Source organism: Cyanistes caeruleus, chromosome 6, assembly GCF_971803275.1.
Source record: "Cyanistes caeruleus chromosome 6, bCyaCae1.hap1.1, whole genome shotgun sequence".
Taxonomy (NCBI): Eukaryota; Metazoa; Chordata; class Aves; order Passeriformes; family Paridae; genus Cyanistes; species Cyanistes caeruleus.
In genome coordinates this window covers 23,789,549-23,808,475 of record NC_141706.1, presented here as the reverse complement: position 1 = coordinate 23,808,475, position 18,927 = coordinate 23,789,549, and the positions used below count along the sequence as shown (strand labels likewise).

The window sequence follows — 18,927 nt, the reverse complement described above, 5'->3', positions numbered from 1 at the left end:
CTAAGGAAAAACTATCCTATGTTACAGAAGGAACTCACCTTGATCTCTGTCTCCCTTGGCACAAGAGTGCCAAGGGAGGAATGGAGGAGTAGGAAGAGGGAATATAGGTATTTCAAAGCAAGAAAATCAGAGTGCAGGACTTTTATCTGAGGGTGTCCAAGCACCTGTAGATCTGAGCTGTCTGACAGATTTTTGATCAGACAGTTTGAATTTGACATTAGGACTCAATTAATCTGCTCTTGTTAAGCTGTAGTTTTCCCCCACTAAGAACTTGCAAAGTTAGCCTGAAAAAAAAAAAAATCTCTTAAATGGTTGGGAATTGTCAGGGAGTTTTTTAGATGGACTCCAGGTGGTGTGGGACATGCCAAAGAGCCTGTAAGCATTTGACATAAGCCGGGGCAGAAAGATTGAAAACACGCCTCTGGTCTCTGGAGCAGGATGCCTGGAGTAGCTGGATTTGAGAGGGGCCTTGTAGCTCTACTCGGAGTTGCACTGCAGCTGAGGTTTCTGTTACTAAACTTAAAGCTTAGAGGCCCCATTGTGCTCAGCGGCACATGATAACTAGATATGGATGTCTTGTAAAAGAAGATCCCTGTTCAGAAGAAGAGACAGAAAAGAGCCCCAGCCTGAGAATGAAGGTGGGACACAAGCAGACAAAATGTTTTGCCTGGGGTTGTACAGCAGGTCATTCGTGGAGAGGGAAGTGGAGCCCTGGATTCTCTGCTGGTGGTGTCACCACCTTCTTGGCTGAAAATTTAGTTGCTTGGGCTCACATGTTGAATGGGTCAAGGAAAATCTGTGCAATGGCTATGATGCTCCTCAAAGAAGACGATTTTGGATGTCTTCTAGACTTGAGTAGTAGATTTAGATGCAGCCTACTGAGGTCATGTCCTCTCAGTAGTATAATGCTGCCTCTTCTGACGCCAGTGAGCGCCTCTGTTTCAGGAGGTAGGGCTGCAGTCTGATCAGCCCTGCCTCATAAGGCTTAATTAATGTGTTTAACGGGCATGATGAAGATCTTGTGGTACTGTGCACAGCTACCCAGGCTTGCTGCAGGCAGTGTTGTGTGCATGCTCCTGCATCTTCTCTGCCTTATCTCTTGAGCTGCTCCTCAGCTCTGTTGAAAGCACGTGTGACTGCAGTGTAGATACAGACTTCCTCCTGCATTCCTATAGAAAAGATAAGGCATGCAGTGTGTTCCTGTGCATCTGTGCTAGTTTACTGTACTCTCTAGGCATGCAAATGAATGATAAAGCTGGGTCAGGCCAGTGAACTGTCTAACTTGTTTTCTTTTCTGTAGCTGCCAAGAGCACCTGCTTGAACCAGCCAATATGAGTCCACAAAAGTCATGGAGAAAAAAGGATTTGTTTGAATTGTTATTACTAGAGTTTCTAGCTCGTTCTTACTTCATGATTGAGTTTGTTTTTATAGGAAGAATCTTTGCTGTTATGAGTCACTCTGGCTTAAAAGCAGGATCTTGCTTTCAGATCCCTTTTTCCTTAAAAGGTGATGTTGCTCCTGGTATTTGTCAAGTTTAGGAAAAAAAAAAAACCAAACTGAAAAATCATCAGGCAGCTCATCCTTCTGAAGAAACACTTGAAACTTCCATAGTTCTTTGTTTTAGAAAGATCAAAATAAAGCAGTGCTTAGTGAATGCATTGCTGATGCCTCTTTGGGGCCAGCTTGATTTATATAACAGTAAAATATCAGACAGTGACACTCCTATGTGTAATAGGGATGTAGCCTGCTTGCTGGTGTGTTAGATTTCTTGACCATCTGGAAATTAGTGTTATTAAACACCTGAAATAACAAGATTAAAAACCCAGACAAATGACAGCAAAAAAGGTAGGAGTTAAACTATGTCAAGGCAGGCACTGTTGATCTACAGACCTAATGTCTTTCAAACGGGTAGATAAAGCACAGTCTTGGCTGTGTGTGGTCACTAAGGATGGTCACACAGTTCTTTTTTAGAGATTGGCTTTTTATCCTTACATAATTTACAGTGAGGATAATTCCACTGTCCTTAACTATAAAATCTATGTGCAGTTCCAAATGTAATGCTGAGGAAATGTATACACTAGCAAAAATTTTGTGGCACAAAACAGTGGTGCAATTCATTATCAGCTATAAAGCTGCCATGGTACAGGAAGGGATTGTTCTTCTCAAAAGGTTTTGTCTACAGCTCTGACTTTACTGCTGCTTTTTTACGTAGATCTAACCTGTTATGCATTGGCTGATGATGCATTCAAATTTTTGTATGCATTTGAATGTAGCTGTAAACTTTTTCCTATGCAGCATCACTTGGTGAAGTTTTCCCACTCCCAACAGAAGATGCTTTTTATTTGTGGGTGTTTACTGCATAAACTGCTTCCACAAAACTAAGCTTGTTTCCTTGGCATTTGTCAGCCTCAGAAACTTGAATGTTTAGAAGCATTTACCAATTTCACTTTTTCTTGCTATGACCTTTTCCCTGTATAGGAAACAGAAGCCCAGACTCTCTTGTGAGTGCTTTCTGTGCATTGTTCCTTGGGACCCACAAAGCTTGTTTCTTGTGCTGCTGGTGGACTAGAAGGCACAGCCTGCTGTTCTGTGGACACTCTTTACCTGGACTTTTCTCTGCATGCCCAGTGTGCCTTATTCTCTTGTCATTGTGTGTTCACTCTCACATTACTAGTTTGTAAGTGGAGTCAATGACAAAGTCACTTCTTTTTAATGTTTATTTATTTATTTATTTATTTATTTATCAATTCTGTATTGAAAATGTGCAAGAAGAGATTTTCTCCAATAAGCTAATGTTTATTTGGTGACCCAAGTTTCATTTTAGTAACAGACGCTGCTGAGGTTGAAGAGTGTGTGGGGAAGTACAGAGGTGAGGTAAACAGGGTTGTGGGACCAGTAATGCTGGATTGAAAAGTTTGTTCCTGAAGTGACTCCTGATGACCACCTGCCAGTTTTACTCATGAATCTGTTGGTTTGTGTCTTGCAGTGGCATCACCGAAGGGGCCAGTTCTTACTGCTGTGGGAGATCAAGAGCTCCTTCCAATTGCATCTTCTGTGTCATCTGCAAAACCCCCAGTTACAGTGAGTTTCTCCTACACACGCTCTGTTTTCTCCAGTGAAGATTTGTTAGCTGTAATCTGGGATAATTATGTGTTTCTCTATTTATACTTTGTCAGTTCACTTGGTACTGCAAAAAACTTTGATTTTTGAATCCCAGGCCAAAAGGACACATGCACTTCTCATCCCCCCAGACCTCATACTTGAAGCTCATAGTTGCAAATTCTTCTGGCCAGCTGCATACCTTTTGAAGGAAATGATCAAAGACTATGTGCTTTGGGTGAGTGTTCTGGTTATTCATCCAATAGCCAAGATGAGAATTGGACAAAATATTTTGTTCCCGAGAATACCTTCAGAAAGAAAAAATATTTAAATAAAAAATAGAAAAAAAGTATTACTTGAGCAAAGAAGATTAAACTTGTTCAGAGTGCCAGAAACACATCATACCTGTGTGACATCTAGTCATAGTCATGGCAGGTGAAAAGAGAGGGTGACTCAGTGCTGGAGTGTTCCTGAGTCTGTACCTAGATATACTCTTAAAATGAGATAATGGAATTTTCTCTGCAGTGCAAGAGAGCTACCTAATTCAGTGCTATTTGGAAACCGAATGAAAACTCTTGAAAATCCTCATTCCCCCTTTTTGTTTCCACCTAAAGAAAATGAAGAAAATCTGCCAGCTATCTGTGAATGTCCTTGTAACATATAACTTTCCTGTGATTCTTTTGTCAATAATTCTCTTTGGCTAATAACTCAGTAGAACAGATTCAGGTGATTTCTGTGTTTTGCATAACAATAGTAACAATTGCTTGCAAGGCCATCTCCAGTTTTCAGCCAATTCAGACAATACTTATCTGATTGGAAGAGCTGAATTATCTTCTAAATTGGAAGAGTTGTGTATGTCCTGTATGGAATCCATCTGCAAGACTAGAAAGGTGGGAACACATCTATGCATGTGGAAGTGTTTGTTTTGATGAAAACTTGAGGACTAAATGAACAAAAAAACCATGTGAGTGCTTAAGGGGCTGTCAGACACTTGTACAGTTAAATGGCATTGAGTGTTGACATGGTCTAGATTTTGGATTATGAGGTTGAGTGTACAGGAGTTAATTGTACTCAGGTAATGGATTCTCCTGATAACTTATGACAATAACAAGGGGAACCAATGCCCTAAGAGAAAAATACCCTCGAAACTGTTGAGAGCTCTTAAGAAACGATTTTGGCACAATGTATATTTCTAGCCTGTGTCAATATTGCAGATGCGTAAATTATACATGACTTACAAAATAAGAAAAGTTGCTTCTAGGGAGCTCTTGTGTTTTGCCTGTAAGCATGGAGCCAGCTTGCAACATATGTAGAGAATATTACCTGTCAGAAATTGAATATTGAGTGAAAGTAATCGTTTTAATCAAGAGTAGTTAAAAGTGAGGCTGAGTTGAAGGAAAAAACAGCTGCTGAGCTGGAAGACTGCTTCCAGTGCTGCAGACATGCCCTGAGATGCTCACTTTCTGTATTAGGAATATTGATCAGGGCAATGGTTGTACCTTGCATTACCACCATTCTTCCTGATAATTGCAACCAAGATTTCTTAACTCTTTGAATTCCCCTCCTTTCTCTGCACCCAGGTTCAAACCAATTGGTGCTGGTGTATCAGATGAAGGAGAACACTGCTTAAAAGAGAAGCTTCTTGGTTCACGGATAGATAATTGGCAGAATCTACTGGGTTGAGGCCAAGACATTCTGGTTTATATCAATTAGTATTCCTGACAAATCATCTGTAGTGATTGTGGGTGTTTTCTTAAGAGCATTGCTGTGAAGGGGTTCCATTGAGGGCAGTGACTGTATGCATAGTCTGAGATACACTGAGCTGAGTGCTGTAGCGGAGCTTGAGACTTTGTGTTTCTGCTAAGAAAAACCCTAGGCTGGTTTCTTTTAAGTGTTTTTTTGCTTTTAATCAAAAGCAGGATTGCTTCCACATGTGTTGCCTGTTTTCTGTTTCTCTTGAGTCAGTGTCCATTTCCTTCTCATTCTTTACAGTGTCTTGGGAAAGCTGAATCCCTCTTGAAACCAGGGACGCCACCTCCAATTAAAACTAGCTCACAACAGAGGGATGAGGTTGCAGATGAGTGATGTCAAAAACCTTTGTGTATTGCAACATTTGGCTACTGCATCCTTGAGAAGGCAGAGCTGTGCAGTTGTACCTGCTTGAGCAGGGCTCTGTGCAGAGCAAGTCAGCCCTGGTGCAATGCTGGATGCAGAGTGGACACTGGTAGCCCTGCTGATGTAATTTGCCTTCTTAACCTACATCACCCTGGACGTTTTTGCTCTCACTTAATTGTTTTGTTGAGCCATCAGACTTTCTGAACAAGCAGCACAAGTGAATGCTGGCAGATGTGACTGTCGGAAGGAGAACGGTTTGGTAGCTAACTTAGTGCTCTGCAAGTCCAGTTTCAGCTACATGATCTGCTTACAGATTCCCTCTGAGAATTCAGTAGTATGATGTAGTCTCTGTGCCAGTTTCCTGTCTTTTATAGGACACTTTTCACCTTGGATGGGAACTGAGGGTAAACACAGAGCCAGTGAATGCTCCAGTAGAGTGGTTGAAGAAGTAACATAATTCTTAACCAGGATGTCTTTAATATTTCTTCACAGCCTAAGTAGTATCCCTGAAGTTTTTTCAGCAGTCAAGGTGAGATGATAACCATTGTATATGGATGGGGAACGCAGGGCTGGGTATCATGGCAGTGTGATACACACCATGATGTGCGAATGTGAGATCCCAGCATCCACTATCTTACTGTGATCGCTGAGGATGTCTCGTCTCTCTGAGTGAAAGTGTTTTCTGGGACACCAGATGTTAGCTTGGGTTCACACTCCTCACCTGGGATTTCACTAGCAGGTGCTACCGTGTTCTTCATGTGGCTTTGCCTTGTGTAGCCTCATCTGCTTAACTCCTCTGGCCTGCCTGTTGCATCTTGGCTTTCAGTATTTACTTTAGAGTCATAGTAAAGTCTTTCACCTTGATTTCCAAATGTCACCAGGCAAAGTCCTTTTTGGAACCTGGCTATTTCATGGCTGTACAGCCTACCTCAGAATAGTTTCTGTCCCTGGTGTGTGAATGAATAAGATCTTGATAGGATTGGCAGCTATAAAACATTCCCTCTGAACTCTGAGATGAAAGTGAGACATTTCCTTTCTCCTTCCAGAAGGTTCATCTGCTGTAAGAGGAGGGAGGTGGTTTCCTTTTCTAAGATGTAACTCCTGTCAGGTATCATAGCAGTGTCCGTAGCACTCCAGGGCAGCATGCTCTGTCTCCTCTTGGGAAACCGGGAATGAAAGGCGACTCTGCCAAGAGGCTTCTGTCTGCATTGCTAGGCTAGTACACGTGACTCCTATGGCATTACCTGGAGCTCGCTCGTGATACAGTGGAAGGGAAATAGGGGAAAATTAAGTTTGGGTTTAAATATTCAGATTGCAAGGATACTCCCTGGGGCTGATGGGCGTGCTTGCTAATGGCATAGCACAGGGAACAGAATAAAGAGTTTGTTTGGTTTTGCACTGCAAATACATAAGCCACCCTTGCTTTGGCTTCCAGCCCAGGGTGAAAAAGCTGGCTGATCACCCTGCTCTTTCAGTGTTGACAGCTGTTGTTGTCAGGGACAGATGTGACTTGGGTCTAAGATAGGGATAACAGTGTGAGTGCTTTTTACTGGCAAGGTAGATTTTTAGGAGATAATGCAGTTTTGTCTGTTGCACAGTTAAAGGGAAACGAGAAAGGCTTTTCTGTTCTCTTGGTGGATTTTTCTCAATTTTTTTCATATTGATTCATCTTATGCCAAGAGATTTTTTCAAATATTTTATTACTTAATGGTCCTAGATTGTATCTTTGGTTCATCCAGTCTCAGACCATTCCTCTTCATGCCAAAACCATTTACCTTACTAGCATGGAAGCAGGCAGTTCTGGGATACCACTGGCTCTGCAGATCTAAGTATGTGTGTTTGATCCTTATAAAAATGTTTTGGAAAGCTGAACAAGAAAACAGTGTAGGAATTTGGTGGGCAGATAAATTGCATTCCTGTTTCAGTCTGTATATTCATAGCTTTAACTTTTTTAAGGCAAAAGGCTTATTTTTAGCTTGGTTTTCTTCCCTCCGTATTAATCAAAACAAATTGCCCTCTCGAAGGAGAGGGTGGAGTTGGGAGGAAGGAAGGGTGGAATTAAAACTGTTCCATTAAATCAGTTTAAATATCATTAACACATAATTTTGTTTTTACATTACAGTTCTGAGCACAGAAGTCTCTTTACACTTTCCAAAGAGGGGAAGCTTTATGTACAGAGGGGGTGAGGGCGTTGGAGACGATGAAGTGGTTATGGAAAGCTTGTGACTTTTGCTTTGGTCGAGCTGTCAGGAGGGTAATCCAGCTCTCCTGACTCCTGGTATTTGTGTTTTGATGGTTTTATGGTAAACTGCTTCTGAAGCAGAGAGAGCAAGAGCAGCTCCAACAATTTCCTTACTACATAGATGTAACTTTGGCTTTAACTTTCATGATTACTGACTTCAGTGCGCTGCAGAAACGGTGGCTGAATCCAGGGCCTGTGGATCAGGTTTGTAGAAGGAAGGATAAATACTTCATACTTTGAGGCTGAATGATAACCCAGGAGCCGGTGCAGAGCATTGCTGCTCTTTGAATCTCTTGCACTTTGATGTTGATTCTTCAGTACCTGTTAGTTCTCCCTCCCTCTGTTGATAAGAGCTGAACGATCCTGACAGTGGAACATCTGTGAAGTTCACCTCTGGTAGTGGAGTGTAGAGCTTCTCATGCTGTCCTGTCTGACTGCACATGTGACTCAGGATTAGATCCTAAATTCTCTCTTCTTGCAATGTCTTACTCCTGCTGTGTGTTCTCCCACACTGCAGGAGAGCTGATGAAAAATGGAAGTTGTCTAGAGAAAATAAAAACTTTCCTATTTTAGAAATACACAGGAATCCTGCCCCAAAATATATAAATCCTTCTCATCCAGTGATAACCTGTTACCAAGTTATTGAATTCTGTGTATAAGCTTATACCTGGAAAGACAACCTGATTTTCCAAGCCTGAGTCTCAAGGAAGACTCCCAGCTCCCAAGGGATCAGCATGGGGCAGGAGCCCTTTCCGTGGACTCTTGGGTTCTGTCTTTATCTGCTTTCTTCTGTTCTTTGATTTCTCCCACTTGGAAGCTGCTCCAGATAACAGCTACTTCATACTCAGATTTCTCTGACCTCTACCCAAGAAGAGTTTGGGGTTGGTTTGTCTCATTTCTGCACCAAGATAATTCCATGGTTTAAACATCTCTTCACATTTCTTGCAGCTCCCTCTCCTCAAGTGTGTTTGCAGGTAGCGATTCTGTTCTCTATTGTGCTGTATTTTGTCAACTTCGACAAGTCAAATTTTCCTGAGATAGGCCTCTTAGTGTTAACCAGCACTTCCACTATGCACCTGCTTTCAATTCAGTAAATTGTCTTTGAATTTTGCTGGGACCAGAACAACTCAAAATAAATGTGTGATAAAGGGCTGTTTCCATTAATGCTGATTTCAGCACCTAACCATTAACTGTGGCTTAGGCGTGATAATGTATCTATATATCTATGTATGTTTGAGCAGAATCCTCTTCCTTTGAGGACATCAAGTAAAGGTGACTCTTTCTGTACAAGGATAGTTCTGTCAGTGGCTGGTTACTTTGATGTTTAACTAGGTACCTTAATTTGAATATGCTGCCTTCAGTCACTGCATCCTGAAATGTCTTTCCTTGTTAGTTTACAGAGTCTTTTTTATTATCACAAATCTTATTTTTCTTAGAAGTGCTCTAATACTTGTAGGCTATGTAAAGCAATTAGTAAATTACAGTAGTTTTTATTTCAGAAATCAAACACTCTTATTCCAGGAAAAAGTCCCTTTTGAGGTGTCTTTGAGTATCCAGAAATGGCTCTCTATCAGCTTGCATCTCCAGATGACACTAGGCACTGTATATGCAAAAAGCATATGCAAAGAATGAAAATAAAGTCCATTATTTATAACCCTCTTTCTGAGATTCCCTGGCTTGTGTGAGAAAAGTGGAACTACTTGGAAATACTTAGCTTCCCCCTGGATTTCTGGCTTCTTTGAAGGCTGTCTTGATCTTTGTGAATAATCTTGGGTTTATTTGTTTGATTTCATGCCAGCAAACTAAATCTTTCTGTAATGCACATTCCTTCAGGCTTTGTATATCATGAAGATTTGAGGGATATCTCCCACTGTTTGGTATAGTGCTATTTTCCTTCTGCTGGCACCAAAGCAAAGCAGGATGTGGCTTGTGAGCGAGGCACAACTTGCTGTGCACAGCGTCAGGGTTGTTACCTGGCTGTGCTGCCTGGCCGTGAGCGAACTGCTCAGTCGCTCCCTGTGTCTGCCTTTAAACTGGGGGCAGTGACACTGTGCCTGGCCCTGCTGAGCTCTTGGACTTCCGAACCCCTTCCAAAGACACTCTCTCTCACCTCTTAGCCATTGGGCTTACAGGGGTGGTAACACAGGCTGCTAGTGGACATTAGCTTGTGGTCCCAAAACCCACCTGATCTAGCAAGACAACGCTCTCACTGTTGGGAATACTCCTTAGGATGCTGGTCAGGGGGGCTGCGCTGTTGTTTTTCATTCTTTGTGCTCTCTCAATATCTGGTTTTTGTTCCACACCGTCTCTTGTAACGTAGTCTATTATTAACGTACTCTATCCCCGTAAATTGGTGGCTTCTAACCTTTTTTGTAACAACAAACACGAAGTTTCTGGCATGTTGAGCTCCTTGTTTGTCATACATCTGTTCTCACATTCAGAGTCCAGTGATTTTGCTTATTGGAGAGGCTACAAACACTTACCTTGCTCCTGTGAGCTTCTACTGGGGAACCATTGTGTTGCTTTCAGCATAAGGACTGTTTTTCTTCTGCTTCACAGTGCCTTCCTCTAAAGTCCTGATTAAAGGTGTAGTAATACAAATACATTTGTCCTAAAATCAATTGAATAGATGCCCCGTGCCTTTTAAAAAAACCCCCCAAACCCCAATGGATATAAGTTGCCTTCTGAATTTAAACTGAAATCCTATCATGAGAAAATTAATTGGTCTTTCCTTGTCTGTTGGCTTTTTAGTCCATAGCTAAATGATTTTGGCAAAATGCTTCCAGGCACTTAACTTTGATAATCATGATTTCATTTATAATTATTAATAAATCCTTTCACAATGACAAGGTTTTGCCTTTAGAAAATGCCTGTGAGCCACTCCTGCTAGATTACACTGCCAGTATGTGTATTTAATTTATCAGATATGTATGTTAAGAAGGTAGCTTTAACATTTTAAGGAGGTGTCTTTAACTGTGTACATCTTCTCTTAGATGAGAGCCATCCTTGTTGCCTGGGTATCCTTTACATCATTTAAAGAATATCATAAACTCAATTATAATAACTTGCCATACATCCCATTGTCATTGAATACTTTTTCACATACGTAATTATAATGTCTTCTACTTTCTCTTTTCTAGTTTTTCTGGAAGGAGAAAGTGCTCTTCTGCTTTTAAAAGTATTCTTTTCCTGCTTTGTCACAAGTGGTGTTAGTTCATTTTGAATTACTTTTTTAGTCACTTGCTCTAGTCCTTTAAAAGTGCAATTACATAATTCATATAAATTTAGAAAGGGAAAGATGAAGATCTCTGCACATGTCTATTTTTTTTTATCCTCCATGGAAGCTAGGAAAAATTCAGGTTAGGATTTTTGGAAAGTAATTAGCATTTGAATGAAGGTTAAGATTGGACAGTTTCTCACGTGTGATGGGGGAGATGATTCTGCAGTTTGCCTTTCATTGGGAGAAGTAATCTCTCAGTTTTAATAAATGACTGGTTTTGAGTCCTGAAGCAGCTTCCCATAGCTATGTTGTTGTTGTTTTTTTTCTTGTCAGAGAAGGTCAATGTCTGGTTTACTTTGAATTGAGAGGTTAGCCCAGTCCTCTGCATTAAGCTGGAATGTGGGCAAGCAAACAGCCTCTGCTTTGGAATTCGGTCTGAATAAGGCTGATTCTGTTTCTACCACAGCAGTGTTCACCAGCCCCAACTGGAAGCTGGTTGTAAGCACTGTGCAACTGCAGGACAAGAAATGGTTTCTGATCAGACAGGCTTCAGCCTATGTGGAATAACTGATCACTGTGTTAGTAAATGCTCCTGCCTGAATAGAGCAGGGCCCTTCATGTGAGCTGTGCCCTTGCAGATGGAGGGAGCGCAGTTTATGTGAGACCTGTACTTCACACCCAAGTACAGTAGCTGTAATTCTTTCCCAGGTGTGAAACTTTGGAAACATCCTTGCATACAGGCTGCTGCTTTCCCTGAGTAGCACTTGTAGAAAGTGACCAGCAGTGGCCTGCTGGTGCCCTGGTGAAGGTGGCACAGTCCTGCCTCTGCTTTTCCCAGAGAACCCCTTGCAACTGAACAGGGAGAGGAGCTGTGTGGATTGTTCTTGCAACCTGCTCCCAGCCATCTGTCATGGGACAATTCAGCACCTGTCAGGAGAGAGTTAGAGGAACAGCTTAGGGTTGATGAGTACTAGGGGCTCATCAGTTTGGGCTATATGAGCTCTTCTGTCAGGCCATATATTGGGATGTTTGCAGTCTACGTCATTAAGGACTCATTTGCCTTGTTCACTTTTTTTTTTAAAAAAAGAAAAGGCTGTTTTAACAGAAATCTGAGGCTTGTCATCTTCTCCTCTGCTCCTGGAATCTGCATTTAAACCCAGAATTAGGAACTGATGGACAGCTCTTATGACATGAATCTAAGGGAGAATAATTCAAAACTGTCAGTCTTCTGAATTTTCCTATGATGCTCTTGAGCATCACTAAGACCTATTTGTATCAATCTGTAGGCTCAGGTTGTTGCTTCCACTTGCATTTTCTTTGCATTTAAAAGGCTGCATCTTGATCCATTTTAAATGTTAATACAGATTGCATAGAAACCTGAGACTTGTATTTGCCTTCTCCAGAGTAAGATTTCCAGTAGTTGTAGTGAGTAGTGGATTAATTGCTGCAAACTCCATGTGTGTACTTGAATCTCATCTCTGCAGTCATTTTGATGCTTTGAGTCCACCATTAACTTCAGATGTGTATAGCCCAGCTGTCTGCCTCTGACTGACTTACATGGGCTCTCCTTCCAGACAGGAAAGGGAGAGAGAGATTTTAGGACGTAGTTCATCTGACCCTGCTTTAGCCAACTGCTTTAGAAACAGATGAATTCTGCCCTGCAGGTGACTGTTTCTCTCCATTGACTGTAGTGTCAGATGTTGATGTCAACATTTGCTGAAATGAATCCTGTATGAAATGCATCCAGTTTTAAATTTGACTGATCAGGCATTTTCACTGAAGTGTAGTTCCCAGCCGGCAAACACATTCTGGTGCCCAGGGAGCTGGTTGTGTGCTGTAACTTTCTCTACTTTTATTCTTCACCTCTTTATCTAGAGAATGAAAATTATTCCATCATGACAGGAACACTGGCCTTTAAAAAGCTCCTTTTATCTACACAAATACTTTCTGCGGTATTTTTCCACTTTTGCTTATCCATCTTAGAGTTGGATTAACTTCAGAAGACCTTGTATGGAACTCTGAGGCACATTTATTTCTTTGACCAGTAAATCTGTATTATAGTTTCCTGGGGCCTGGAAAAGAGGGTATTATTATGGAGTTATACTAAGTCCACTCTCCTGAATGCCGAATTTTTGAGGGAAAGATATAAATCTCCCCTGTGCAGGAGAAGAAGCTATACGAAAAAGACTTCAGGTGCCTTATTCTCTTTGTGTTTATGCTTGCTTGTCTTTCTTTTCTATCTTCCTCCCTTTCCTCAGGTGTTGCTATATATTACTTAATCTCTTTTGAAGTAAGTATAGCTTCCTTGTCACTGTGTGGAACACGTTAGTATTCAGAAGAGCCTTTTCCTTTGTCAGAGACAATATTTTGCTTCTTTGTAACCCTAACCTTCTTGGAGCTTTCCAGCTAATATTTTTCTTTCCTTCTGTCTTTTATTGACTGTGGTACATTGAGTATTGCTTCCCTCCCCAGTAACTTTTTGGTTTTCGTTCACGACTAACACATCCATTTTATGAAGGCATGAAACCTATTTCCAGAGGAAAGTAAAGCTGGTTGCAAGGGCTTGATGGAAGTGACAATAGCAAGCACTGGCTCCTGAGTCATGTGTTTTGTATGGATGAGGTCTAGCATGCAGCAGAGAGGTACAAATCCTGTGGCTCCACAGGATCCTTTTGGCTCCTGTGTCCAGTCTGTCTGGGGAGAGTTGTGCTGAGGATTGCTGGCAAGGATTTAGGTGAGCAGAGTGACAAAATGGGTTCCATTCTCCCAGCTCGTGCCAGAGGAGAGGAAATCCCAGCTGCTTTGCACCTCTGTGTTCCATCCCCACCATTCTTTGTCTTCTTGCACCGCAAACTGCATCAAGAAGAAAATTTATTCCTCCAATGCCAATACAAAACACAGCATGTGGTGCTTTGCATCCTGTCCCACACCCCCTTTATTTTCCTTCCCTATTCTACTGTCATTTCAGGAGACACTGAAGGAGTTCCAGTAATTGAAGCTAGTTTTTACATTACTTTTCTCCCCTTCCCTCCCCTCCTCACTGTAGTCATATAGCCTTGACACAATCTCATTGTACGCATGTTATAGAAGGCTCAGAATTCTCATGGCGTGTAAGGGAGGAGGGATGACTTACCTGTTCTGCAAATACTTATCATCATCTTCACGTGTTGAAGCTCTCAAATAATTTCTGCCAGAATAATCTCATCCACTGCAGATTTTTTTGACCACTGAACTGACATATATGGGGCATAATAGGCTGTGCAAGACCACCTGGGTAGTTCTCTGGTGTGGAGAGAGAAACTCACCAGCTCCTTTGGTTCTGGTTGAGATTCCCTGAAGTTCTAGGGAGATAATACTTTGGGTTGCCAAAGTATTATGGTAGTGAGGAATTAAGAAAAGTAGACAGCTGATTGTAGCTGCAAGGAAAAACACTTTTTTATTTGTTTAGGAATATTATTCCAGACCACGCTTCCTTTTGTCATAGATTAAATTTGGTTGTAGCTTCTCTGGTTTCATCTGACATGCTCAGGGCCTAAAAGACCTGTTATTCAGGGTTGCAGGCCGGTGTTTGAAGTGTCTGTTCTGGCATCTCACTATCAGAGTTGTCTTGTTCACAACTGGTCTCTTAAAGGATGCAGCTAACTTGTCACATTTAGACCACCAATTCACTGGTTCGGTCAGTTGGTGTTGTTAGTTAGTTGCAGCGAAATCCAAAACACATCTTCAAATAACATTTATTTTTGAGCAGTCCATATTTTGATAACTCTCAGCCTTCTCTATAATTTGCAGATAATCTAGTCTCAGTTTTGCACCTTCCCTTTGGTGCTCTCCCAGCCTTACAAGAATGTTGTCCAACCAAACCTGGTAATGGTTGCCCATGAGCCGTTCAGAAACTTTTGATTCTCTGCTTTGAAAGTGCTGTAAATCTAGTTCATAGATGACAAATCTGGCCACCTAGGCAAATAAACAAAAACAATCAACACACCAGAATTTTTCAAGATGAGGTAAAGCTCTGACAGGAATAGAGCAGTAGGAGAGAGCTGGTGGTGGGGAAATCTGACAAGTTAATTTATTTTTGGTGTTTTAATTGGATTGGTTGGGAGACAGAAAGAAAAGATGGTGCAGGAGACAAGAGTCATGAAGTCTTGGGAAAGGGGAGCAGGGAAGGAACTGTAAACATGACCAGCAAAACAATCTACTTCGTGTGCAAAGTCCATTTAAATGTAAATTACCCAAAGTGATTTTTAGTGGAATTTTTTATCAGTGCAATGTAGAAAGACAGAATTATTTTCCCCCTTGTTTAAATACGTGATGCAGATAGCTGTAGAGAGCTATAAACATCCCTCATCTCTCTACCTCCTCACACCCACTTCTTTCCTTTAGGCTCCTTGGAGCTGTTCCCTGCAGCAATGCTTCCAGGTAGTGAGTGTGGATGTTCACTTCAGTCACCAGAGCCCTGTCAGGGCCAATTAGCATCCTAATGACTGGCATGTACCATCTTGGTAACATCCAGTTTGTGCTCTGTACCAGGGGACCTCTCCTCTTAAGAACCCATCTTGTCTCATCTGGACTGTACTGGTCATAGAAACCTGTAAAAAAAAAAAAAAAGAGAGAGAAAATTTCCATTTCATCTGGTCTTCTGAGTCCCAGGGGCTTCAGCAGTGTGCAAATATACTCTCCTTTCTTTTTGCTGAAAATTATGAATCTTGGCTTCAGGAGGGGACTTAAATCAACCACTGCTCTTACAGGTACTGAGGACTTTGGGCTGAAGCTTCAATGAGGCAAAGTAATGCAGTACTTGTTCTTCAGAGCTCTGTTGAATGAGAACAGTCAAAGACCAGCCACATAGTCTTTAAATGCTGAGTACCTGGCCAGTATGAGGACCAAAGTGGTACTTTTCTGGAATTATTGATACCAATGGTTGTTTGGTGGTCAGCTGCAAAATCCACTCCAGTAGCATCTGCTGTCAAAACTGTGCTTTTGTCATTGAGTCAAAGCAGAGCTGAATGCAGTGCAGAGATCTTTTAAGTAGCACATCCAGGGCATGCAGGTGAGATTTAGGGGAGTTTCACAGCTACTCAGTGGATAGTGGGAGTCCAGGGTATAAATGTGCCCTTCAGCACCCTTTGTCAGTGTGGAGATTGTCGAGGCTGTGTACTCTGCTCTGCCAGACTGGAAGAAGAACATCTCTAGCAGCAGCAGAGTTAAATGCTGCAGTATTAAATCACCCCATCCCAGTACTGTGTTTCATTGTTCAGTGACAGCGTGCCTTCAAGAGAAGCTCATGCATCTATCCTGATTTTCAGCCCTAAAAGTCATTGTTTCTTCTTGTTAGTATGGCATTGCTGTCCAATCCTGCCATGTCCTAGCTCTTCAGTGGCTTAAATGAAGTGCTGTGATGCCAGGGCCAGCTGGTTGGCACAGCTGGCACAGCCACACTGGGTCATCTGGAGGGAGAGGTCAGCAGTTTAATGGTCCTTAAGTGGAGGGAAATCAGCGGCGATGCCAAAGAGCAGCTGAAGGGCAGTGTGCTACCATGGCTGGACTGAAGCTGCAGTAGGGTGGATTTCAGTTTATGGGACTGTGGAGGTGGCACCTTTCACTGGTAGCAGAATACTGTATTACTCAAAATGGCATTGCTAACATTCAGAGGACAAAAAAAGATTTTCTTCCCTGTGAGGGGCAGCAAATCTTGAGTGAACTCTGGAGAGTGAGTGAGCAAGAATTATTGTTTTTAAGGTCATAAGTATTCTTAAAACACACACAGAAAAATAGCCCTGCCATCCCCTAGCCCAGTGTGTGAGGCTGAAAGACAGCACATTAACATATCCACATGGTGCATATGTTATTTTTAACATTGCTGTGAGAATTTTCCTGAATTTTTTGAATGGCGTTTGCATTTACTATCAGAATGCTGTCATACTGCTATCATGACTTTTTAAATCCTCAGCTTTATGTTTTGATGTGATCTTCTGCAATGTCATAAGAACTTGATGGCCAGGAAGGCTGCAGGTATAGACAGGAGCACTGTGTTTGCTCAAGTACTTGCCTGCACCTCTTGTCTCTTCTGGATGTGTCCCCAGAAGACCTAAGCCTGTGCCCTGGAGCCTTTTCTCAGAAGTGCCACCTTGAATGTCATGCTATCTGCTACAATCTGGTTTGTAATGCACTGAGCCAGCTCTCATGTGCATGAGGTATAGTAAATTAGCAAGGCTGATTGACTACATGCTCAAAAAGTACTCAAATAGAAGGCCTCCTAAAATGGCCCAATGATTTGAATTGTTCCTTTTGTGATCTCTTATGTGAATGATTTAGTTTTTAGGTACCTCTGAGACTGATGCTGAGACTGTCCCTCTCTTGTGGGTCACTGAGCATCCCCAAAGCTGACATTCCAGGCAGCACACAGCCACAATATGCTGCTTTCCCAGGGCATCTTGCATTAAGCTCTACTGGAGGTCACACTTAGTTTTTCTTTACAAACATGAAGGCCAAAAGTTTAAAATAAAAAATAGCCTCTAATAAAAGTGTGATTATTGTATAATGATCTCTCTTGAGAAGCTTAGGTACTTAGTGAAGTGTCAGGTATTAGATGAAATGGAAAAAGTTGGCAGAGCTGATGTAAAAGATGGATAACAACAGGGCAGATTTTCCCATATTAGTCTGCCTTTATTCCTAATCCTGATCTAGAGCTATTCTACCTCTCCCTTCAGAGTAAGGAATTAACTATATTTCTGTGGCCTGTTTAACAAGAGGATAGTGCCCTGCTGCTTTCCAAAATGTAAATGGAAAGAGAGCATGTAAGCTCCCAGGAAGGGTTCAGGGGCTGTCACACAGATTTTGGCAACTAAGCACGCATATCACCTGAAAGCCAGGTTGTCCATGAGCGGGGCACAGCCATGGCATGAGCCAGCCCTCCTGTCTCACAGCCTTCAGAGACATCTGGTTTCCTAGGACTGAAGCCAGAGTCTAAAAGTTAGGGATTCAGGACTGAGGCTCCAGGGTGATCCCAAACTGCCCAGGAGAACATAAATCTCATTGTTGTGACTATAGACATTTCTATTGTGGCCAAATCTGCAGAAATCATATAGATCTCTAACTCTCACTGATCTTGAGAGGATTAGTTGCCTACATGACTTTGTATATCAAAACTGGCTGCTTCAGTTCTTCTTTTGCAAAATCAATAGAATACTACATCTTCTTTTTACCTCCTAGTCTGGCTTTGTAAAGATGCAAGGGATTTATCCTGCAGATTTGTTTCTTAATCAGTGGGGACATGCTCAGTTGGGACTCTCATCACAAGGTAATTACTGCTTTATGACAGGGTACAGAGCTGTCACACTGTCACACACAGTTTTGTGCTCAAACACATAGTCAAACGTCAGAGCCTGCAGCTCAAATATGGTCAAACCAATAATTTGAGTGCTCGGTAGTTTTGTGTAGTGCAGGACAATTCCCAGAGATTAATGTAAATGCAAGAACCTTTCTAGTGGAAGCAAACTACAATCCTGTGATTGCATTAGATCTTTCAAATGGCTCTGTAAAGACTTGGCAACTACATATTTTTGAGGCACATTTATTCGCAGTGCAGCTTAGATCCTAGCTGAGTGATGAATTACTTTAAACTTTAAAATGAACTCCTTGTCCTGATGTCAGGATGGATTGTGATCTAAAGGTGACTTGTAAGAGAAAGCAAATATTTATTTGGCTTGTGAATTTTTTCATCATATAGTAGGTAAAAAGAGCACAAAGAGCAGACACTTCTTGAGAGCATCAGTGGTGGCTGAAGGAATACTAAAACAAAAAGCATTTCCAAATACCAGATCCATGCAGTTCTTTCAGACTTGGAAAGTTTCGTTCTGATTGAAGGTCCTTTTTTTTATGTCCACTTCAATTAAACACTGGAGAAAAACTCTGTTTCAGAGTTTCAGTGTCCTTTCCTGGTAAAGTGCAGGAGCTTGCAATGTCTGTTCCCAGGACACTTGTGGAGGAGACTTGTGGATTTTGCTATGTCACTTACAAAAGGCTGGCAGCTAAAGAGGTAGGAAATGGAGAGCTCAGGGTTAAATTTAAAATTTATCCAAATACTTGAAGAAAGCTGCCATCATCCTGCTACTCACAAAACTCATCTTTTCCAATCACTGAGACTGATTTTAATCCCAGTCGTGGGTCTGTATTTGTCGGTACAAGTTGTTTTTTACCAAGTGCCTGATAAAGTCTTGTCTCAGCATCATACTGTAAACCAAACTTAAAA

At 41.7% G+C, this 18,927-nt stretch overlaps 1 protein-coding gene across 14 annotated transcripts in view; it reads left to right on the top strand.

Moving 5' to 3' along the window:
* The window catches only part of TSPAN4 (tetraspanin 4), a 415,828-nt gene that overhangs the window by 64,860 nt on the left and 332,041 nt on the right, over positions 1-18,927 (top strand). For 9 of the 14 annotated variants that reach the window (XR_015288709.1, XM_086895703.1, XM_086895711.1 and 6 more), the window contains exon 2: positions 2,987-3,081. The exons of 3 other annotated variants lie outside the window; for them this stretch is intronic. Coding sequence is in view for 1 of the 11 variants with exons in the window: in XM_086895702.1 (XP_086751828.1) it covers positions 3,327-3,337 (11 nt within the window). In the remaining 10 variants the exon portion in view is untranslated. Of the gene's footprint in view, positions 1-2,986; positions 3,338-18,927 lie in introns of those variants that run through there. 2 more of the 14 variants (XM_086895705.1, XM_086895702.1) reach the window with 1 other exon arrangement.